The following is a 24,410-nucleotide window of genomic DNA, read 5'->3' as shown; positions in this document are numbered from 1 at the left end:
GTTAATGATCAAGGAAAAAAAAACTGTGGTCCATCTGTAAACGACCGTACTTACTGTGTATCGTCTGTTGTCCCATCTCCTCTGCTTTCGATACCAATCTGCATGTCACTGCATTGCTGATTGGTTTTTAAGAATTTTTTGATAAATGAAAAAACATGTTATCAGTACCTTATTCTCCTGTCTGTGTCACAATGCTGTAACAGCTACCGTAACAAGATGTACCTATCCAACAACAACAACAGAATTGTGAATGGTGTGTAACTGGAGCATGGGACTGCTGACATGATGCACAATGCTAAAACACTGTCACCCCCGTTATAGCAGCAGCTTGAAATAGCAGCTTTGTGTTCAAGATGGAGAGAGACAGTGATGGGTAGCCGCCCTCGAAGATGAAACATTTAATCCTCCAACCATAGGACAGTCTCTTCATGCCGCCCAGCTACCACTTATTTAACGGTTAATTGTTTTTTATGTTAATTATTACCTCTGCAGAGGTTATTTTTTCTCTCCTGTTTATTGTCCTGTTAGTTTGAAGCATTTATCCACAGCTTCTAAACAGATTTCAATTACATTTGATAGAAAAGCAGCCAATGGGCTGAGGAAGAACAGATTTTGGTGCAGATTACATCACGGCGTGGCCAGTCAGAAAGCTTTAATGTTGTAGTTCCTGAACCGATTGGTTTTTCCTGATTCCTTAGTCCGAGATGTGTCAATCAATCCATATAGGCCTCACCCATTTCCATCTACAGAGATTTCCTGCCATTTTTTTTTTTTTGGAGGGGGCGGTCAGAGTCGAACCCAGGCCCGCTGCGTCGAGGAGTAAACCTCTATATATGGGCGCCCTGCTCTACCAACTGAGCTATCCGGGCGCCCTTTCCCGCCATTTTTTAAAAAGTTTAGCAAAACCACTCCTACAAATGTTTGCCAACATTCCCTAAATTCACTGTCTTTTTCAGTTTTTGTGAACATACCAGTCATAACGCAAACGCACAACTGCAACTATATTTAAATGGCATCTGCATGTATTGCATCAACCCTGATCGATGCTGCTAAATTTAATAGAATTTAGCCTAAAAGTGATTCTACAGCACATGGTGTATTGGATTGGATACTTACAGACTTTATATTCTCTAGTCACTATTTCAATGCAGAGCTGGGTCCAGATACATACTAAATACAAATATTAAATTGTGCTGCCATGGCGGAGTTAGTGCTTTCTAGCCTAGCGTTGTCACTGTCGTGAAACGCTGAAGAAAAATCAATGGGAGCAGTTGCGTAAGTGACAGGAATCATTTCTCATGATTTCAGGTCACAGTTGTATCCAAAGGAGGACTGTGGGAGTGAGCTGGTGCTTAATGTTCAGTCAGGGACGATTGGATCTCAGTTGTGTGCCGGATGTATGGGTTGAAGGCGCCTGCTGTCTCTGTGTCTCGTGTTGTCTTGTGCATTTCTCTGAATGTACTCCCTCGCCTCGGCATACAAAAACAAGCATGGCACATCCCTACAGAATGCAACTGTTACAATGTAAATATGTACCAATATATATACAGAAGCTATTTTTTTGCATGCGTTTTGTACACCTAGACATAATCAAAGACAATAAAAAAAAAAAGAAAATCTGAATTATTTTTGATATGTTGCCTGTATTCCTGTTTGCACTGCGAGACAAGACAAAAAGCAGTAATATTACTGTACATCTTTATTGCCGATCACATGGTGCACACGGGGGAAGAATCACTCCGACAGTGGCACATCCACACGTATATCTACATCTGTGTATGTCTTGCTTTGACAAAGACAGCGACAGAGCTACTGGATGACTTAAGGATGATTTGTGGACACACGGAAGCACTGAAGTGCCAGAAACTGTTCTTTCACCTGCACTGGTGGAGGTTACACCCAAAGTTTGAACAAAAGCAAACCAAGCTACACCCAAAAAAGTACACATACAGCGGAGCTACGCTAAAGCTCTACAGACAACAGCAAGAGTCAGTCCCAGTCACTCAGGGTTGCTGTAAGAGGGAAGATGTTGGTGGAAGATGTTGCTGAAGAAACAGGACACGTGGAGAATTGTCTTAGACTGTCCTTTCAATCCAGAGTTGTGTGTGTGTGTGTGTGTGTGTGTGTGTGTGTGTGTGTGTGTGTGTGTGTCTTGTAGGGTCTACTGCAGGGTCCCAGTTCAGTAGTCCTTCAAAGTACCTCAAAATGTTGCTCCCACGTCACTTCTACAGGAATAGCAGATAAATAAAACATCAGCCGTCCTAAAAACCAAGCAAATAGGCTTTAATGTTATAGAAATATATAAATCTCTTACTTTGCATACTTCCGTCTCTGTGCTGCATGCCTCTGAATCAGGGTCCTGCAGGATAAAAAGTCAAATCCATAGCACATAGGAACCATTTAGACCTCTCGGGTAACGACAAAAGGATTCTCCTAATCATCATCACACGATAGAATGCATGAAAATAAAAAATCTGCTCTACTGTCTAGACCAGTGGTTCCCAAACTTTTACCCCTAAAGTGTTACAAATTTGACCCGTTGATAAGATTTTTTCCCAGGGTCCCCCATCTGATCGGATTTTTGCTTTTCGATGTTTCATTACAGAAAGTGTATGAAAGCCATGACCAAAACAGTCCTACCGTCTGTCATTGTGTTACTTCTGGATGTAGTTCTAGTGAAAATGAATGAATCCCCTTTTTGCTGCGGACCCCCTGCAACCCCCTCAAGGACCCCTGGGTGTCCCCGGGCCCCCACTTTGGAATCCACTGCTCTAGACTTCTACATGCACTCACATTAGACTGGCCAGTGCCTTGGACTTGTCTTGCATTCGCTTCAAAGGTGTAATAGATGCTTGTTTCTATACCAAGCGACTCGCTGTCAGGCTGCAAATAGAAAAATGTTCTGCTTGTTTCAGTAACAGAAGGAAACTGTCTGGGAATGTATAGAGGAAGATTTCATCTTCCATCAGATAAATGGCTAAACTGTAGCAAGCATACAGTAGACACCCCTGCCCTGTCTGTGTTATGGGTATAAACACAGCATTAATCTGAAGGTTACTGCTCCCGTGTGCTTGTGGGGTTTTCTAGTTTCGATGCAAAAGCTTTCTTTCACAACAACTGAAATGCATCCCAAATGTTCAGATTAGAGCTGCAAAGATTATTTGATTTATCGATTACTTGTCAACTATTAAATTAATTGCAAACTATTATGTTAATCGTTTGGATAATTATTTATTTTTTAAATTAAATTTGTGAAGATAGTGTGTTACAAAAAGGTGACGTATAGAGTATACAATACAACAATACACAGACAAACAATTACATTAAATGTTGGTGTGATTGAAGATTGAATGTACAAATGTGCAAGTGATATACAGTATAGGGTAAATGTGTGTATGGATGTGTTGATGTTTGGATGACCGGTATGGTGTATGTACATGTTTGGTGAAACTTAGTAGGGTGGAATGTAATAATTGTGGCAGAGATGATAATAATAACTGAGATAAATACATTAAAAAAAACAATACTAGACCAGAATAAAAACATAAAAGTAAAACAAATTGTAATCAGGGAGGATTTTGGATAATTTTTAAGAAAGAAAAGTAAAACTTCTTCGAGTTGTAGACAAAACAAGACATTTGAGGACGACATCTTGGGCTTCGGGAAACACTGATCGACATTTTTCACCATTTTCTGACATTTATAGGCCACGCAACTAATCAATTATTGAGAAAATAAGCAACAGATGAATGGACATTGAAAACAATCGTTGGTGGCAGCCCTAGTTCAGATATAGACACGCACTGTCGGTGTCTGTTCTGTGTCTGTCTGGACTGTTATTGTGTAAAGCCTCTCTGCTGCCACCTTGTGTTCAAACTGAATTTACATCACAGCAGAAGTGACATCAGATTATCATTTACGTGCATCACACAGTAGAGCTTACCTGTACATGGGAGTCTGTGTATTTGAACTTCATGTTCTTGTAAAATTCTCTCTTCGGCAGCAAATAGAGCAGCACTAAGTCACATACTACAGTTGCCTGTAAAATCAGAATCACTATAGTTAATATCCAAAAGTATTCCACAGACAATACTTAATTATTGCAGGTACTCTGGGCTGCAACATACCACTCCAAAGATGCCTACTCCAGAGCCTATAGCTGTCAGTGTTGGGATGATATCAAACTTTCTTGCCTGTGAAGGACAGAGTGCCAATGATACAAAATTCCGGTTGACTATTTTCTCAAGTCAGAATTTGATCAGAGTAAAAATATTATATATAACTCACCAGTGACTGCACAATGATATCGAACCTGATCCCGAACACTTTGAGAAGGGTTCTCTTCTGTTCTTTGTCCTCCAAATAATGCTTTGCATACCTACAAAACAGGCAGCCATGGGAATTATACATGTTGTGTAAATATTTACATTTCCCACGTGTTCCCTATATCCGTTTGAGACTATATTGGATCTTGAACAAGAGCACATTTCTCCCATGTAATACACTACTGCAAAACCCAAGGGCTGTGAAACCTTCAGAATGTGTAATAATAAGTAGTAGTAAGGTATTGAAGACGTCCAATGCCATTGCAGTCAACACCCCTATAGCCAATTAGCACTACCTAAATAATATCCCATGAATGCCTGTATGAGCACAGAGAGCAGACTCTCCTCAGAATACAAACATTTATTTTCTGCGTGCCGATGTGACGGCCATATTCTGCTTTATGATGAATCATGCACAAGTTAAAGGAACTGATGGGCTAACATTTCACTGGAATTGGACCTTCCACAATTTCCTGTAACAAATATAAATAGAATGATTGATAAAAAGTGACAGTTTGAACCAAATCTTGGAGTGTCAGGTTTTACCGAGGGCAAGGACACATTATGAACTTCAGGCATTGCAGGCCTGCATTAGACCTCACACAGAGAGCAGTATCTTTCGCCTAAAACTCGCAGTTAGTTGCTTATTCTTTGACTACTTCAGGCTGGTACTTGTTACCGTTATCCGTCCAGCGGGTCGGCCCCAGTCTCAATGAATCTTTTAAGCCTACTTCATGTCCATGTTTGTCCTGCATACGAGAATGCTGTAAGCCTCATAAATAAACTAAACTCTCTTTGTTTGTGTTCCACAACAACAGCATCACTCTCACTCTCACTCTCTCTCTCTCTCTCTCTCTATTTATCTATCTCTATCTTTCTCTCTCTCTCTCTCTCTCTCTCTCTCTCTCTCTCTCTCTCTCTCTCTCTCTCTCTCTCTCTCTCTCTCTCTCTCTCTCTCTCTCTCTCTCTCTCTCTCTCTCTCTCTCTCTCTCTCTCTCTCTCTCTCTCTCTCTCTCTCTCTATTTATCTATCTCTATCTTTCTCTCTCTCTCTCTTTCTCTCTCTCTCTCTCCCGTGTGTGCATGTTGTTCTTGTCTCTCTCTCCCTCTTGTTTCTATTTCCATATATGTGTGAATGCTGTGAGGAGCTTGTGTGGCTCAGGGCTGTTTGGCGACACCTGAAGTTGTTCAATGTCTTCAATGGATCCAGTCGTTTACAATCTATCATTTATTTATTATTTACTACCTATATTTTTTTGTCAACCTGATTGTCTATTCTGAAATGTACTATGTTGGTCTTCTATTGCATGTCTGTCTGTCTGTCTGTCCACGGAGAGGAATCCCTTCTCTGTTGCTCTTCTTCAGGTTTTTGGGGGAGTTTTTTTCCTTACCTAAATCGAGGGTCTAAGAACAGAGATTGTAAAGCCCTTTGAGGCAAATTTATGATATGAGATATTAGGCTATACTGTACTGTATTTAAATGGACTTGACTTGAGTTCAGTCCAGTCCATGGGAAATAAAGTGAGCAATAAGTACTGGATATGTTGACAGTATATCAACATGAAAAAAGATGTTTCCATCAGCAGTATTTTGTTGCTGTTAATGCAGATTAAACACACTGGAACAGGAAATGACCAGACCCAATGACTTCAGAGTATTAAACCTCTATTAAAAATACACATATTTAATATGAAGCTACAGCAAGTAGGCATTAGTTTAGCTTCACATAAAAACTGCAAACAGGGGGAAATAGCTAGCCTATACACATTTCCATAATCAGGCTTTGCCCCTCTTCCGCTCTCTGTTTGTTGGCATTCTTAAAATCTCTTACTACGGGATATAAGGCAGGCCTGCTTGTCTTTCAGGGAATAATTGTAAGATTTACAAAGAATATGTTTACGGCATTTACTATCTTACAGGGACGTTTTGGGACCGATTGGTGGGATTGCTGTGGATGAAGTACACACGGAGATACACTGGTAAGAGCAAATGACATTAAACCATGTATCCAGCTAATTTAAATAGCTCACGTTACTGTATTATGTGAACACTTTATTCAATATTGTATGTGACATTTTCTTTTGCGGGGTTCAAACATTCCACCGAAACAAGTTCCTTCCTGAGACTATTTTGCAGAGTCACCATCGCTGCATCCCGAGCTTAGCGCCACCCAAGACAATTGTGATTGGTTTAAAGAAAAACCAACACTTTATGGTTTTATGGGGTGTTGCGAACACCCCATCAAACCAGACCAACTGTTTTCCTCTGTTCTCTTGTCTTGTATATGCTAATCGAAGATACCCGGCTGCTGGCTCCAGCTCCATGCTGTACATTACGCACAAATTTAAGAGTGGTATTAATCTTAACTCTTACAAATACATATAAATAAATAAGTCTTTTTCCTAAAATAAGCGTAGCCTATTATATAAGAAGTATTTCTGCAGTGTAAAAACGCTTGAGTCTTTGTTCATTCACTGAAGTTATTTACACACCTGAAATTGTAGCCAACTGAAGCTCTGGCTTGGTCTGTCTCAGCGGCGTTTCCGTACAGACCGTGGAAGGTGTACTTTGGTATACAGTGTTTTATATCCACATCTAGGTTACATGTCCAGTCGACCACAATACCAATGGCCCCTCCCTGTCAGGATACAAGCACATAATACACAATACAAGTCTCCATAATAGAGCGAGAAACAAAGGAAACAAAACAGCAAAAGACAACACATGTGCAGCTGTGACTGGATGGAATACAGGTCTGCCTCTCCACCTGAACAATCATCCCTTTCCATTCAGTGTTAAGTAAAGATCAGCTTACTTACCACTCTGGCTATTGTTTCGAATTTGAAGCCAGACAGTTTAACTATGTCTCCCAGTCGGAAGATGGGGCACAGTGGAGCATCCGTCGGATCATAAAGGCATTTGTTGATGTATGCATTATCAATATTCTCCACCAGGTTACTCCTGAAAGCACAATTGGTCATTATAAAAAATATATAGAGTAATAAATAGAGCTATTTTAGTGTCCAGGAAAACAATATAACCTCAAATTACATTCAATTGTTTGCATTTAGCCTAATACATAAGGTGCCAGGCTGTGTATGATTTCTGAATGATTTCTTATCATTTTTAAAGTCCACAAATATTGTCGACTGACCATCTGATCCATATTTACTTCTTTGCACAATTTAAAGGCACAAAACCATCTAGAGCATGACTGAATGGATTTAAAAAAAAGTCATTTTAGTAGATAGGCACTCAAGACATTTATTGTGTTTAAGCATTGGTTTTACCAACAACATGAGTTCAAACCCCTGGTATGACAAAACTTTCAAACTTAAAGGGCTACTCCATCAATATCGTGTCACACGTTCATAAAGTTTGAGGACTTGTGAGAATAAGATTTAAAAAAGAAAAGTCCGAATCAGTGCAGTAGAAGCCGAGATAGCCTGACTTTTAGTTAAAAAACACAAGATCCTACAATTACCATGATGCAATTCAGATCTTGCCTTTTCTCTTTATGTATCATTATTCAGCTAAGGATAAAGCTATAACAACATATGAAAAAAAGCAGGCTGCTTTCTATTTATCTGTCTTCACCTTTACCTTCATTTGGAAACATTTGTAGCATCTGATGAGCTAAATAATTAATTAATAATAATTATGATATATATATCATAATATATATGAATGAGGTGCATCACCTTGAGACGCCAAATAAGGGGAAAGTAACAGAATTCTTGATGAACAGTGTGTAGTTCACTGCAGACATCAACATAGGAGGACTAGACGGGAATAAACAGAAGAGAGAATAGAATGAAATCCAGTATGCTGAGGAGCATAAATCATCACAAATGCAATCGTTGCATGCGTTGCAAGTCAGTATCAGCTTGCAGTGTGAATAATTCTGTGTTTTCACATACTCTGGTATGTTGACATCATCCTCAACAGGGCACCACGCCAACACCTCGCAGGTCTTAGTGGCGTTCAGGCAGACCCCCGTCATTTGTCCTTGAAATAAAACAGACTAGAGTTCATCTTTGGACACACAACTTCAAACTGGAGCAAGGGTTTCAAGCAGCAACAACACAAAAAGAAAGAAAGATGTATAGGCTTTAAAATCAAAGCAATTCTACACATTCTCTGCCTCCACTTTTATCAAACTATCTGGAATTAGCATCAACGGCAGCAAGCGAGATATAAAGGAGAATCAAAGCAAGCGCTGAAATAGCTGTTTTCTTTATCTCGCCCTGATCCTTGCATGGAATTTCTCTCCATGTGATTGGCCTTGTCGCTAGCAGCCTCTCATCGTGTGCTGCTTGATTTCTTTAGAATATCTTGAAATTCTCTGTGGTCACTCAGCTTTCAGTCTTTGACCTTTCACTGGAGCCCACCAGTCTGTTTAGCTACAGGGGCACCCCCCCCCCCCCTTTCCCCCAACTGTTTACTTGTCTACAAGCATAGAGACAGTACGTACGTCGCCTCCAAAGAGATACTGGCACCTGAAGATGTATTTGACTGGATTGACACAGACAGATGTAAAGCCTTGGCTAACATTGGTCTTATTGAAGTCGATGTCTGACACAGAGGGCTTGAAAGGCTCCAGGTTTAATCCTCGGGACAGATGGAGGACAATAAATGTATGTAACTGCTCTTTGAAGTTGCCGACGACACTGTATATGTTTTGACCTATTAAAAAAAGGCTTGTCGGAATCGTTATTTGTTTTCGATGTCTCTATGTGCTTATGGTTTGTGTCCCACACGCACAGGAGTTATTGGCACGTCTGTGATTATATATGCTGTGCATGTATGTGTGTACTTGCTTAAGGCAGGGTTGTACTTCCATGCTTCACTGATGAAACTGCTCACACACACACACACACACACACACACACACACACACACACACAATGTGCTTGGTTGCTAAGACTGAGTTTGTTGATTTTAGTCTGGGCTTTTTCTCATTGTTGGAGAAGAGCAATGCACAAATTACATCTACAGTCAGGTCCATAAATATTGGGACATCGACACAATTCTAATCTTTTTGGCTCTATACACCACCACAATGGAGTTGAAATGAAATGAACAAGATGTGCTTTAACTGCAGACTTTCAGCTTTAATTTGAGGGTATTTACATCCAAATCAGGTGAACGGTGTAGGTATTACAACAGTTTGTATATGTGCCTCCCACTTTTTAAGGGACCAAAAGTAATGGGACAGATTAACAATCATAAATCAAACTTTCACTTTTTAATACTTGGTTGCAAATCCTTTGCAATCAATTACAGCCTGAAGTCTGGAACGCATAGACATCACCAGACGCTGGGTTTCATCCCTGGTGATGCTCTGCCAGGCCTCTACTGCAACTGTCTTCAGTTCCTGCTTGTTCTTGGGGCATTTTCCCTTCAGTTTTGTCTTCAGCAAGTGAAATGCATGCTCAATCGGATTCAGGTCAGGTGATTGACTAGGCCATTGCATAACATTCCACTTCTTTCCCTTAAAAAAACTCTTTGGTTGCTTTCGCAGTATGCTTCTGGTCATTGTCCATCTGCACTGTGAAGTGCCGTCCAATGAGTTCTGAAGCATTTGGCTGAATATGAGCAGATAATATTGCCCGAAACACTTCAGAATTCATCCTGCTGCTTTTGTCAGCAGTCACATCATCAATAAATACAAGAGAACCAGTTCCATTGGCAGCCATACATGCCCACGCCATGACACTACCACCACCATACTTCACTGATGAGGTGGTATGCTTTGGATCATGAGCAGTTCCTTTCCTTCTCCATACTCTTCTCTTCCCATCACTCTGGTACAAGTTGATCTTTGTCTCATCTGTCCATAGGATGTTGTTCCAGAAATGTGAAGGCTTTTTTAGATGTTGTTTGGCAAACTCTAATCTGGCCTTCCTGTTTTTGAGGCTCACCAATGGTTTACATCTTGTAGTGAACCCTCTGTATTCACTCTGGTGAAGTCTTCTCTTGATTGTTGACTTTGACACACATACACCTACCTCCTGGAGAGTGTTCTTGATCTGGCCAACTGTTGTGAAGGGTGTTTTCTTCACCAGGGAAAGTATTCTTCGGGTCATCCACCACAGTTGTTTTCCGTGGTCTTCCGGGTCTTTTGGTGTTGCTGAGCTCACCGGTGCGTTCTTTCTTTTTAAGAATGTTCCAAACAGTTGATTTGGCCACACCTAATGTTTTTGCTATCTCTCTGATGGGTTTGTTTAGATTTTTCAGCCTAATGATGGCTTGCTTCACTGATAGTGACAGCTCTTTGGATCTCATATTGAGAGTTGACAGCAACAGATTCCAAATGGAAATAGCACACTTGAAATGAACTCTGGACCTTTTATCTGCTCCTTGTAAATGGGATAATGAGGGAATAACACACACCTGGCCATGGAACAGCTGAGCCGCCAATTGTCCCATTACTTTTGGTCCCTTAAAAAGTGGGAGGCACATATACAAACTGTTGTAATTCCTACACCGTTCACCTGATTTGGATGTAAATACCCTCAAATTAAAGCTGAAAGTCTGCAGTTAAAGCACATCTTGTTCGTTTCATTTCAACTCCATTGTGGTGGTGTATAGAGCCAAAAAGATTAGAATTGTGTCGATGTCCCAATATTTATGGACCTGATTGTAAGTGTTTACCTTAGCAGTGACGATGATATGCATCAGATGTATTTTAGTTTCTACCGTGTGAGCCCATCCAGAGCCACAACCCATTGTGCAAACACTGCTCCATAACCTTACTGTATACAATTCTCTACTTTCCTCAGCGCATCTTCATCCTGTCACTGGCTTTAAGAAGTTAAAGTTTAAGAAGGGCTTTAGTTCCTGGCGAAACAAAAAGAAAAAGTGGTGGAAGAAGTCTTCAGATTCTAAAAGTAAAAGTACTGATACCACACTAAAACTACTCTGTAAGTATCATCAGGAAAACTTATTTAAAGTATTAAAAGTAAAAAGTACTCAATGCAGAAAAATCCTCACATTTTAGAAACTGGAAAACGATCCAAACAGTTCTGTCAATCAACTAAGTGTTTAATGGTCTAATAATTTCAGCTGGACTTGTAGGCCGTTATATTGTTGATTTATAATAAAACATCGTATTTTATAAATTACATGTGTTTTGTATGCAAAAATCATAATTTGTAAAGTAACTAGTAACTAAAGCTATCAGATAAATGTAGTGGAGTAAAAAGTACAATATTTCTCTCTGAGATGTAGTGGAGTAGAAGTGGCATGAAAAGAAACGAAGGAAAGTACAAGTACAACAAGTTACATTCCAGATAGCAGAAAGGCAAAGATGTGGGCTGATCTGCATTTAGCGACAGATGGACAGACGGTTACTCAGTGAGGACTGTTGATGTCACACACTGTCAGGCCGTCAGGATTTACCATGTCCCGTACGTTTGAAACTCCCTCCTTCACAGTCAGCGTGTGAGCTACAGTTGTGCTTGCCTTGGAGCTGTAAACAAAGAGATCGGGGTCAGAGTGTGCACACAACTGTGGAATGTGGATGTGAACAACATGAAAACAACAGCATACAGAAACGGCTGTGTATGTCATTTTTAGGCCTTTAAATTGAATGTTTTTTTAGATTGAGATTTGTTTTCTGCTACTCGACAGCTACACAATTACCCAATGACAGAAGCAGTCTTGGAATGAGACACAATTCGTGTTTAGTTTGACTATTTAAGGAAGTGTATAATGTATAATGGATAATGGAATGAAGGGAAGTAAGAAAATGGGAGGGAGTATTTCCACTTACCTCTGGACACTTTCCCATCTTCTGACCTTCAGTAATAATGTAGTTTGTCATTACCACAAAAGATGAGTCTCCCTGAAGTTTAGGGTTAAAAGAAGCAATGTGTTACATTTTAATGTCATTATTTATGGCATACAATTACATAATAAAGGATGCAGTAGTTGTTAGGCAACATGCTAAAGTTTCTTGTAGTAGTCATCTAACCGCCTCTCAAACATTAGTGTCCCATGGTGACCCTAGTGAGATCACACTTTCACTTTCAAACCTAAACTTTGAATCCAATAAGTCACACCTTGTTTTATCCATGGTCAGTTTCAGCTCAAAGAAATAGTTTAGACATTTTGGGAAATACACTTTTTTTGCTGCAAATTAGATGAGAAGATTGATCAATATTCTCGTCAATCCAATTACTTGACGTCATGTCTTGATTGTTCTATCTTTTAAAAAATAAAATAAAGTGTAAAAACAATAAAGAAACAACAAGGTGTAAAAACGACAAAGTTGTGCTAAACTATTTCTTGGCCATAAACAAGGACGTCTTGTTTAAAACGAGTTATAACATGCTAATTAGTGAACATTAAAGCTTTAGTGCGTAACTTTTTGATATTAATGAACGTCTGTTACATTCAAGCCATTACCAAATGAGTTGCTACCAAGCTAATTAAGACTATCAGCTCCACACAACTCTCTCTGTATTTCTCAGTATGGCTGTGTTCAGAAAATGGTGGCGTCCGGCAACTTTCGTGCAGAAAATTGAAGATAATTAGCTCTTCTAAAGAGTCAATTTTTTTTTTAATCCTCCATGTCCTCCTTGGCTACTAGCAACTGTGTGGAAGAGGGGTGGTGCGCGATCACGGAAGGCTTGTATCATGTGGACGCACCATCAGTTCTGTTGTCATTACTAAGAATTCCTCATGGGGGAGACAGAAACTAACGTTACGCACTATAGCTTTTAAAGGTGTTGTTTTCAGACAGAAAGCAAAGTGAATACTTTTACGTCATTCGCGCAAATTTAACTGCTGGACCATTGTACAGTCCGTGTTGATTCACCCCACACAGCCGTTAGCTGTAAGCTAGCTAGCAATGGACGACTCGACAATGTCCGTGTTGTGCGTCTGTGTGTTTGGGACAGCTCAGCCTCTGACTGTACAGAACTCAGCAGAAACTCCAGTTCTTTAGGTTTCAATTTCTCCAGTTCAAATTTGTGTCTAAATGCATCTTTCTATTGGCTTTGTATGCACTCACGGCACGGCACTTCTAACTCTGCGGCCTGTCAAAACACAGTTAGGTGCTGGTAGGTGGATTTTTGTTACCTTTGGACAGAGCCAGGCTAGCTTTTTTCCTCGGTTTACTGTTTTTATGCTAAGCTAAGCTAACCTGCTGCCGGCTATAGCTTCATAATTAGCCGACAGATATGAGAGAACTTCTCGTGTAACTCAGAGCAAAAAAGCAAACAAGCGCATTTCCCCAACTTACTTTTTGACCATAATTAAGCCCTTTTATGCCCTTTTATATTTTTTTCACTTAAAGTGGTATCATTGATAATGTTATGATAGAGACAAGATGCTGGTAACATAAAGTATGGCCTATTTAATTAAGTTTCTCTCAAACTAAATCATCAATCATCTGACAATCATCATCAATCTGACTGAAATTAGTTAAACCACGACTGTCTGGGGAATACTGAGTTAGATTTCAGAATAAAGACAAAGTCGTAGTTGATACCTGATCAAAGTGTGAGGAGTTCTACCTAAGTGACCATTTCATCTTGTTGGTTGGGTTTATCATGCCAAACCCACACTCAATTATAAAAAAAGGCCCACAGATGTCAAAGCAAACAGGACAATCTTGTCTCAACATTGTGTCTCTTTATTTCTTTTCTACAAATAACAGGACACGGCAACTTTTTAGGTAAACAAATGATATATACTTTCCTGAGAGTCCATCTTTGTTAGGTTGTTTGCTCAGTTTTTGCACAGAAATTCTCACAATGACTTTTGGAAAGCACAGAGACACCTTGATGTTGACAAAGCCAGATCACTGTGTCATCCAGGTCAAGTTTAGAAACCAGCAGTAACATTAGTCTGTGTCGTACGACAGAGCATTAGGGCCACATCAAGGGAAAAGAATTAAGGAGGAAGATGTTTTATTTATTTTGCATTTTGAGAATAAAGTCCAAATGTCGTGAAAAAAGTCAACATGACGAGAACAAAGTTGAAATATTTTTTCGAGAATAAAGTCGACATGTCGAGAAAAAACTTGATAGCCTATTTCAAGAATCAAGTCGGACTTTTGAGAATACACCAAACTACTAACTTTACCTATTGTATTCTACAAAATGCATGAACTCTTTATCTTTTAGCGCATAAACACAGTATGGTGATAAGTATTAGGACTTTGAAGAGATTGTGCAGAAAATTGCGTCTGTTCAGAAGGAGAAACACAAACTTGGAAGAGGTGGCCGTATTCCTGCTAACTGAAATAGCTTGTAATGGACAGATGCAAGGGTATCCATGGTTACACCTACGTGCAATACAGAGAGGATATGTTGTATCACAATACACAATAAGACAATTGATCAACTTGTTTGATCCTTAAGGAGTGGCGCTCAGGCATCCACTCTAAGGATGTAACCCATATCTATGATGCTGCCTACATGGCAGCTGGCATGGCTCTAATGTGATGAAGTGATAAAGGAGTTTAATTTATTCTCGTCATTTCAACTTTAATCTCGACATTTCGACATTATTCTCGAAATGGTATAGTTCAACTTTATTCTCGTCATGTTGACTTTATCTTCGAAATGCAAAATAAATTAAAAAAATATCTCCTTCCTTATTTTTTTTCCTTTGATGTGGCCCTAATGCTCCGTCGTAGTGTCGTCATTGATTGGTTTTGGCATATAAAATCTAGCAAACATGGATGTTTGTAAAAGCAAGACTAAACCTTGAACTTTGTTATGATCTGACCGCTGACAAGCTTTCTACAAAGCCTGTTGACGCTTTTTGTCTGACTCAGCCTGATGTTTATTCACTCTGACAGTTTGATTCATGGACTGTGGATGTTGACTTCATGACATCTGACTCTGACACACATGTACTATGGAGGGGGGAGTGGGCTGAGTATTAGGTATGCACGAAATGAGGAAAATATGCACTAACGTTGTTGAATATTACGATAACGATATTACTTGCATACATTAACATATGTTAAAAGGAACCCAGTTTTGCTGCTTTCAGTATTCTGCTAAAATGCCTTTTGCGATCTGTTTATTGTGGCAGTTAAATCGCGATGACGATTAAAAAAAACAATTTATTGTGCAGCCCTACTGAGTATACAGGGCCCCTAATGTGAGGATGCTAGAACCGTGGGTGACGGGAGGGGCCTGCCTTTGTACAGGGTCCAGAATGTTGTGCTACGCCACTGCTAACAATGGTCAATGACTTGCACCAGGTGCAAAACAAATGATTGTCCAATTCATGTGATAAGCACATATGACATGTCTCCGCATGTGTGAAAAAGCTCACCAACCTGCGGAGGGAAGACGTAGTCGGCCACATCCCACACTCTCTCATGTCCCTCTGTGTTGGTGTAGCCCACTCCTTTCATTTTGGAGAAGACAGAGCTTACTGCTGTGTCTGTGGACTGGTAACCTTTCTCGTAGATGAACACCCACCTGTACAAGACACAGTTAGCATTATCAGAATCAGGATTCTGAGTCAGGCATATCAGCACCTGAGACTTCACCCCAGCCAACCATCCAACCAGCCAACCCCACAGGCAAGGACATGCAGGGGTGATGTTGACATTCTGCACTGCAATCCCACATGCCAGCAGCATAGCTCACAGGGACACGTGTGCAAGGGATTGTGGTTGAGACATGTCACAGCGCTCTTACTTTAAAGGTCGTCCTTTTACCATCACTAAGACAAATCTGGCACATTGAATAGAACGGACTTGTTTTAATATATCTTTTTGAAACTTGCCAGTTTCAAAATATATTAAAATGCTTCATCAGAGGGTTGCAGCAATGTGTTACACGTCGGTTAAAAAAGTGTTACAACCCTCAAGTTAATTAGGTAACACTTTACTTGAAGGTATCTACATAAGAGTGACATGACACTGTCATGATACAGTCATGACACATAAACCCTAACCATAACCATAACCCTAACTTGTCATGACAAAAACCGAATGACACTTACTAAAAGAAGCGTCATGTCATAAACATTTATGACTTGTTTATAATGTTTATGACACGTTCATGACAGTGTCATGTCACTCTTATGTAGATACCTTCAAGTAAAGTGTAACCGTTAATTAGCCAATCCAGTCTTTATAGTAGTCATTAGGGTTTCCTCTGTAAATATTGTATATGTTTTTTACATTTTACAACAGTACTTTTGATGGCACCTTTGGTGTCCCCTTGAGAAATTTCTTTAGAGATTTATTTTATTTTTATTGCCCCCCCCACAGTGAAATGAAATATCCGCCCTTGTTTCACAGCTGTGATTTAGTAGTGCTGATGGTTGCCTTTGAGCAATAATTAAACTTTCCTTTCACAGCAGGCAATTTTATGTTAAGTACGTTCACTTGTAATACTTTACGTACATTGTGCTGATAATACTGTGATTTTGAATGCAAACTTTGACTTGTGACGGAGTATTTCTACATTGTTTTATTGGTGCTTTTACTTTAGAAAGGATACTTCTTGCACCACTGGTGATAATCTAAGACAGAGATCTTCAACAGGGGGTCCTCAGAATTACTACAAATACTGCAGGGCAGGGTGGGGGGGGGCACCAAATGTTGAAAGTTTAAAAAAAAAAATTAAAATGTCTTAACATGAATCCAACATATTATTAGAAAACATTGATATATATATTCATATAGGTAAGGTAGTCACTAAGGTAGCCATCCGCAGACACAGTTAATCCTGAGGATTTACTGTGCCACGTGTATGTTTAACAATAAAACAGAATACATAAAATCCTGCTAACAATTATTGTTTTAATAGCTTAGTATTTTATTTGCACTAAAAAGGTATGTGTAAAGGCTTTAGACCGCCCTACACGTTATTGTAGGCCCAGTTTAATATGCAACTTCATTTTATACAACATATGTAGTAGGAGGTCCCTGCTCCATCTCTCTTTCAGTTAAGGGGTCCTTGGCTTAAAAAACATTGAAGACCCCTGCTCTAAGAGATATGAGATCCACTGTAGAGCTCTTGGTTTTAAACCAAATGTTAAATGTTCCAAGTTTGTTCTGTTCACACTCGGGCACAGTACGTTTTGATCTCTGCAGAGTGAAGCGTCTCCTTGTGTTGCTTTGTCTGTGAGTGTGGCCAGCAGATATGGGTAACAGCTGGTGTGCACAGGAAAGATACTGTATGTACATACACACACATAGGCACATGCTGAGCTATTTTATATAGGGTGTGAAAAGCAATTACCCCCCAGTAAAAAGCCCAAAGGACTGCATGTATTGCAGCACACATTCATTTGTCTGTGGGAAATGAAAGCAACAGGCGAACAGAAACATCTTTCAAACCTCAGACTGAAATGAGGTACCGTTTGCACAGTAAGCTAAAAGCCACAACTTCTATCAGTTAGGCAAATCAAATGATGTAAGTCAGAGCTTACATTCAAGAGGAAGGGGGGGGGGGGGTGAAAGCAGACAAATTGAATAAAGAAAGCCATGAGCGTGAAATAATGGAAGGATCTTCTAAAACAGCGGTCTAAGTGAGATCTGTATCTGCTCCGACAGACGGAGAACACAGAGGCAGCGAGGAGGCTCCTTGAGGTGGTGCTGAGATTAGTGTTCGTAACGTGAAGACAAATTGGAATGAAAACAAAAAGGCCAACCTTCAGCTAATCACTATGAAATGCAAACAAAAGATTGGCTTTGTTGTCAACCTAAAAGTGACAAGATGAGAATTAATTAGGGTTTGCTGGGGCTGCTGTTCTAATTAGTCGTTGCTTTCTGACACAAGAGACATACATTCAAATTGATTTCTCAAATATTTTCAAACCCATTCATGTGGGATTTTATTCTGCACGGGATTTATGCAGAGTCTGTCTGGTATGTGTGCTCCCAAACTGCAGCTGGCCGAGGATGTATACAGTTTCATCCATGAGAATGGAGTTGCCAATTGTACGGAAGAGGATTAGGGCCACATGTGAAACATGTATTTGAGTTCTGAGTTTAAAATTAGAATTATTTGTTTTAGTTATTTTTTGACAACATATAAAAAAAAAAATATATAAAAATCAACACTCAAAATACAAATAAGCATACTCACATACACACACACACACACACACACACACACACACACACACACACAAACACAAGGGGGGAGAGGTACAAGTATGAAGAATTCTGAGAACAAAGTCAGAATTCTGAGTTTAAACTCAGAACTCAAATCTAATTTTCACATAGGCCCTAATCTTCTTCCGTACAATTTAGATAATGAAAGCACGAAAATATATCTGTAAAATAAGTGTTTTGCTGATTTAAAAGAAAAAGTAGAATACTAAATGTATTTGCGGCAAGTCTAAGGTTAACATGAACTCTAAAATTCCTGACAAGAGACGCAGTGGTTCACCAGTTCACTGCTAGTGCCTGAAAGATACAGGCTGACTTCTGCTCCAAGCTGTCAGCCTGCAGAGGAGAATAGAAGCACAACCCATTTCATGCCCATCACCGCCCCGGCCTAAATGAGGCTTCATGGCTGCAAAAGGCAGGTGACAGGAGAAGCCCTGTCACGGTTGGGGAGCCCTAATACCAAAAGAGACAAAACCTTTGAGTGACACCGTGGCTGATCCCTTTATATCAGCACACGGTGGAAAATAAAACCACGTTTCAGAATCAGAATCAGAATCAGAAAGGGTTTTATTGCCAAGTACGTTTTTTAACCAGTGTTGGGAAGGATACTTTCAAAACGTATTCCGTTACAGAGTACAGAATACATGCCCAAAAATGTAATTTGTAATGTATTCCGTTACGTTACTCAATCTGAGTAACGTATTCTGAATACTTGGATTACTTCCACATTGAATTGCATTTTATAAGTAGGAATGCGGCCATCACATACAGCTTACTAAACAGGCATATTCTGGTGTGTTCTTCTGTTCCAACTGGCTGAATGTGTACCTAAACAAGCAGATAGATTTTTGTATTTGTAGTCCCGAACTGCATACTACAAAAATCTAACCGCAGTCTAAGCTACCATGAGCTAATTTTAGCTAACGTTAGCTAACATGTCAAACGGGGTGTCCACAGTGTCAATTGTGGAGCCACAGAGAGTGATGGGGGCAGGTGGGGCTGGGTTCTTCCTGAAGTCCACAACCATCTCCACTGTCTTTAGAGCGTTGAGCTCTAGATTGTTTTGCTGTCACCAAGTGGTCAGCCTCCCACCTGTAGGCGGACACGTCACCATCAGAGATGAGTCCGATGAGGGAGGTGTCATCCGCAAACTTCAGAAGCTTGACAGACTGGTGACTGGAGGTGCAGCTGTTGGTGTACAGGGAGAAGAGCAGGGGGGAAAGAACACCCCCCCTGAGGGGATCCGGTGCTGATGGTCTGTGAGTCGGAGACGTGTTTCCCCAGCTTCACATGCTGCTTCCTGTCAGACAGGAAGTCAGTGATCCACCTGCAGGTGGAGTCAGGCACGCCTAGCTGGGAGAGTTTCTCCTGAAGCAGAGCCGGGATGATGGTGTTAAAAGCAGAGCTGAAGTCCACAAACAGGTTCCTGGCGTAGGTTCCTGCGGAGTCCAAGTGCCGGAGGATGTAGTGGAGGGCCAGGTTGACTGCATCGTCTACAGACCTATTGGCTCTGTAGGCAAACTGCAGGGGGTCCAGGAGGGGGTCGGTGATGTCTTTGAGGTGTGAAAGCACAAGGCGCTCAAAGGACTTCATAACCACAGAGGTCAAGGCACACAGTCACAGTCACCTTTAGCTTAAAGGGGCCGTATCGATATTCGATAATCGAAAGAGCGGTCTAGGATTGCCTCCACATGGCTCTCACAGACCGTTCCTCAACTCGGCCCTCGGCATCTGATATAGACGCACCCACTAGGCACTCACACACACAGAGGGAGTGTTACTTCATTCTCTGTTCAGGACGCCATTACTCCACTAAATCTTTACATAGAAAATTCTGCTATATTAATGTCCTGAATATCAAGTACAGCTCCTTTAACACATTTTTTAAGGTTTGAAATGAAAAAGTTATCATTCTGACTATGTAAATTGTCAAGATTAAAGCACCACTGTTATGGTTTTGGTATTTTGCTTTGTTTTCTGTTCTAATTTGGATCTGGTATTTTGGTTCTATATCCTGTCTCCTTGTGATTGTGTAATTTATGGTCTTTCTTGGTCGTTTTGTATTATGTTCTGTTTCCTGTTTTATTGTGATAGTCTGGTTTTCTGTGCTGTCTTGTCTAGTTTTACTTCCTGTGTTTTCCCGCCCTTGTGATTGCCTGATGTTTCTCACCTGTTTCCCAGCCCTTGGGTCACCTGCTTCTCGTTACCTCGTTACCCTGTGTATTTAGTCTTTGTCTTCCCCCTTGTCCTGTGTCTGATCATTTTGTGTTTGTTCCTGCTAGTTTGTTCATTCGTTCCTGTCAGTAGTCCCTGCGGTCTCTGTGTTTGGGTTGGATATCCTGTTCTTTGGTCTCTCTACTTTGGACTTGGACTGAGTTTTTTGTCTGCTTTTGTTCTGGACTCTTTTGTATGAACTTTGTTTTGTTTTAAATAAACCTTCAAGCAACAAAACGTCAGCCTGCTCTCTACGTTTGGGTCCTCTAATTCCCTGAAGCACAACAGAATGATCTGACCTCATCATGGACCCAGCAGAGAGGCGTTTGTTCAAGGAGAAGGTGTTGGAGTTCGGTCAGACTGTGGAGAGTCTTTTTTTACTCTGATCCAGACCAGTATTACAGTACTATCTTGGAGAGATGCATTGGTTGTTGGAGAGACCTTGGGTGAGTCACTTCGTTCCCCAGCTGCAGGAATTTAAGAAGGGGCTAGAGTATTTTTTACAAGCCATTTCCAATAACTCACCCACAGGCCTGCCTGTTAACACCTTGGCTACCAGTCAAAAGCCCTGTACACCTGTTAGCAGCTCCTCTGAACTCCTGTCTCTCGACACCCATGCAGCCTGCTCAGCGTACTTCCTCAACCACCAGCAGTCTGTTGAGGGAATCTGCCTGGCCATCTGTTCTGGGACCCATAGAGGCCATAGACGAGGAAAAGGACGTCATGGCTCCCATCGCCATGCCCGTCTTCTACCTTTCTTCACCCCAGAGACCAAGCTGCCCAGCTGTCCAGTGTCCTCGAGCTGACCAATGTCCCCAGGCTGTCCAGTGTCCCCCGAGCTTTCCAGTGTCCCAGAGCTGACCAGGCATCCGGCGACCCTCCTGTTGGCGGACCGACCCACTCCTGCCCCCCGTGTCCTGTTGGCGGACCGACCCACTCCTGCCCCCCGTGTCCTGTTGGCGGACCGACCCACTCCTGCCCCCCGTGTCCTGTCGGCGGACCGACCCACTCCTGCCCCCCGTGTCCTGTCGGCGGACCGACCCACTCCTGCCCCCCGTGTCCTGTCGGCGGACCGACCCACTCCTGCCCCTCGTGTCCTGTCGGCATCCCAGTCGACCTCTGTTCCCGTTGCCTGGTCGCCTGACTCCAGCCCAGCTGACCCGCCGTCTGGCCCTAGCCCAGCTGACCAGTCGCCTGGTTCCAGCCCAGAAGCTCCTTTGCCTGCCCAGCCTCCAGAGGGGCTCTGCCCTCGACGTCCTGTTCGGCCGTCAGAGGGGATTCCGCCTTCGCCGCTGGCCACCAGAGGGGTGTTGCCTTCGTTGCCGGCCGCCTGAGAATCCTCAACACCCTGTTCGGCCACCAGAGGGATTCTGCCTTCGCCGCCGGCTGCCAGAGGGGTGTTGCCTTCGCCGCCGGCCGCCTGAGAATCCTCAACATTTTGTTCAGCCACCGGAGGGGTTCCCCCTTCGCTGCTGTCGGCAGTCCTGTTGGCTGCAGCCTTTCTGTCCACTCTCCCCGGTTCCCCAGTGACCACTGCCATCACTTCCTCATTCCCCGAGTCCACGGCCCTAAGTTTTCGCCCCGTTGACTCTCTGCCTTCCCTGGACCTTCTATTATATTATATATTCTTTAAATAAACATTCAAGAAACAAAACGTCTCTCTCTCTGCGTTTGGGTCCTCTAATTCCCTGAAGCACAACAACCACGACAATATGTAAATCTGTTGCTTCCTATATAGTCTAAATCAACAACGTTTCATTTCCGGGATTGTTCAGGTGCCACCAGAAATTCGCCGGATGTCTCATTTTCGGCTGGATGTCCATTACCTTACATTTCCTTTTGTTGGCATTCTAAACTCTGGATTTATGAGGACTATGGTTAACTGCTCCTCAGATCTCTGCAGGGTAAATCCGGACAGCTAGCTAGACTATCTGTCCAATCTGAGTTTTCTGTTGCACGACTAAAACAACTTTTGAACGTATACACGTTCCACCAAAGAAGTTCTTTCCCGAGGCTATTTGGTAGAGGCACCGTGGCTCCGTCCACCATTTAGCACCCCCCCAAGACGATTGGGATTGGTTTGAAGAAATGCCAATAAACCAAAGAACCCATTTTTCTCCCATCCTGGAATGCTTTTTTTGGACTAGCCAGACCCTCCTCCGCAGCGCTGTGGAGGAAGTTCTGGCAATGCGAGACTCGTTCCTTTATGAACCATTGATTTCAATCAGCTTGCTGTTTCACTTTTATTTTATTTTATCACCTTGCCATTAGCAAGAGAAGATATTCTTAAATTTGTCTGTCTCTATCACATCTTTGGTCATCAACGTCACCAGTGGAAGGGAACATGTCTCTGTGGCGTTTGGCAGCAATTTGGGCAGCAGTTGATTGTTGTGTGTTAGCATATACCTCAGCGTGTTCATCACACTCAGGTTCTGCTGCTCAGAGATACAATCACACATGCACAAACATGCACAAACGGTCAGTGACGAATTTAAAAACCCGACTTCCCCATTCCGCAAAATGACTTTGAAGGGAATGACTTCAACTTGTCAAAGCAAGCGTATGGAGATAGTATGCGTAAGTGAACAAGCATGCTGTATTTTCTTTGTCTCAACTTAAGAAGGGCAGATAATAAGATCTCATGCCCTCGCCCCTTCTGTCATCACTCAGTCAGCCATAGCTCACACTTTATTTGCAGGGCCTATTTACTGTGTCAACACTACCTGGCAACTTACAATAGTTACTGTATCTCTGACCATTGGTGGCACCCTCCAGAAGTCACATAACATGTCTTCCTTTTAAACATGATCTTTTAACAATTTTATCCGTACATGATTTGATTTATTTTTTTTAACATGTAAACAAAATCAAGACTCTGGATGATGTCACTCCAAACAACCCAATTCCAAAGAAACATTTTAAATTCCCTGTAACACTGCTCAACCTATTACTAAATCCCTGAATAGATTTTTTTTTAATATAATTGACTTGTGTGTTTTAGCCTGTATTTACAGGAGGGCAGTGTGGTGGTGTGAAATGAACTCCACTGACTTAACTGTTGAGCCGACTGTTATCTTTACATGTTGAATAAAATACTGTAAAATGTGTTTGGTTTTTATATCTATCATGTACATTGAAAAAGATGAATCTTAAGTTATAGGACAGGCATGGGTATATGGTATACTTGAGGTATGTCTCATATACTGTATATCTACCATTAACTTGGTAATGGCAAAAGGACTTTGAATATGTATCAACCTCTGATTGTTGTAATAGTTGAGCTGGCAAAAATAGATGTATACTTTTTTGTTATGTTAAACAGCTATTTTGTATATATTTGATTCTGTATTTATTGCTTATTTAATTTATTTAATGTTTGTTTTATGTATGCACCAACCACCAAGGCAAAAAGTGTTACTTACTTTGCAATAAACTCTATTCTAAATTCTGATTCTGACTTTGGAATTTGCAGGGTCATTCTGAAAGGTCATTTTACATCTGACCGTGTCACTCCACGCAAGTTGAAACATGACAATGCAAAGCCTCCCTGCATGTTGCCCCCTCTGAACAGCAAAGAAACAATGGATGAATGTGTGTGCGTCTTACCCGATGATGTAAGCCAGGACCCCCAGCTGGATCAGGCGGCACACCACTCCCACCCTCCTGTTCCTCACCAGAACCTGGCGCGGGGTCTCGTACTCAAAGAAGAAGTCGGAGAGAGCATTGCTGATTTGGCTCATCATCTTCTTTCACCGGCTGACCCACAGAGAA

The 24,410-nt window shown here is 41.4% G+C and overlaps 1 protein-coding gene across 4 annotated transcripts; it reads right to left on the bottom strand.

Moving 5' to 3' along the window:
* Positions 1 to 1,684: 1,684 nt before the first annotated feature.
* Positions 1,685 to 24,410, bottom strand: p2rx1 (purinergic receptor P2X, ligand-gated ion channel, 1). 4 transcript variants are annotated; one of them, XM_078265327.1, is made up of 14 exons: positions 24,246 to 24,410; positions 15,630 to 15,774; positions 12,102 to 12,173; positions 11,729 to 11,798; positions 8,245 to 8,332; positions 8,026 to 8,106; positions 7,144 to 7,285; positions 6,817 to 6,962; positions 4,288 to 4,378; positions 4,128 to 4,193; positions 3,944 to 4,039; positions 2,794 to 2,883; positions 2,315 to 2,359; positions 1,685 to 2,225 (listed from the first exon to the last, which is right to left on the bottom strand). In XM_078265327.1, exons 1-14 carry the CDS (start codon positions 24,380 to 24,382, stop codon positions 2,220 to 2,222), a joined length of 1,275 nt encoding a protein of 424 aa, XP_078121453.1. In that variant the 5' UTR covers positions 24,383 to 24,410; the 3' UTR covers positions 1,685 to 2,219. The 4 variants fall into 4 exon arrangements, with proteins under 4 accessions (XP_078121453.1, XP_078121454.1, XP_078121455.1 ...); XM_078265328.1 differs by having other exon boundaries at positions 11,741 to 11,798; XM_078265329.1 differs by lacking the exon at positions 2,794 to 2,883.

The sequence above is a fragment of the Sander vitreus genome, chromosome 13 (genome assembly GCF_031162955.1).
Source record: "Sander vitreus isolate 19-12246 chromosome 13, sanVit1, whole genome shotgun sequence".
NCBI classification, from domain to species: domain Eukaryota; kingdom Metazoa; phylum Chordata; class Actinopteri; order Perciformes; family Percidae; genus Sander; species Sander vitreus.
Note: the sequence above shows the minus strand (reverse complement) of the source record. Positions and strands in the feature narration are given on the sequence as shown.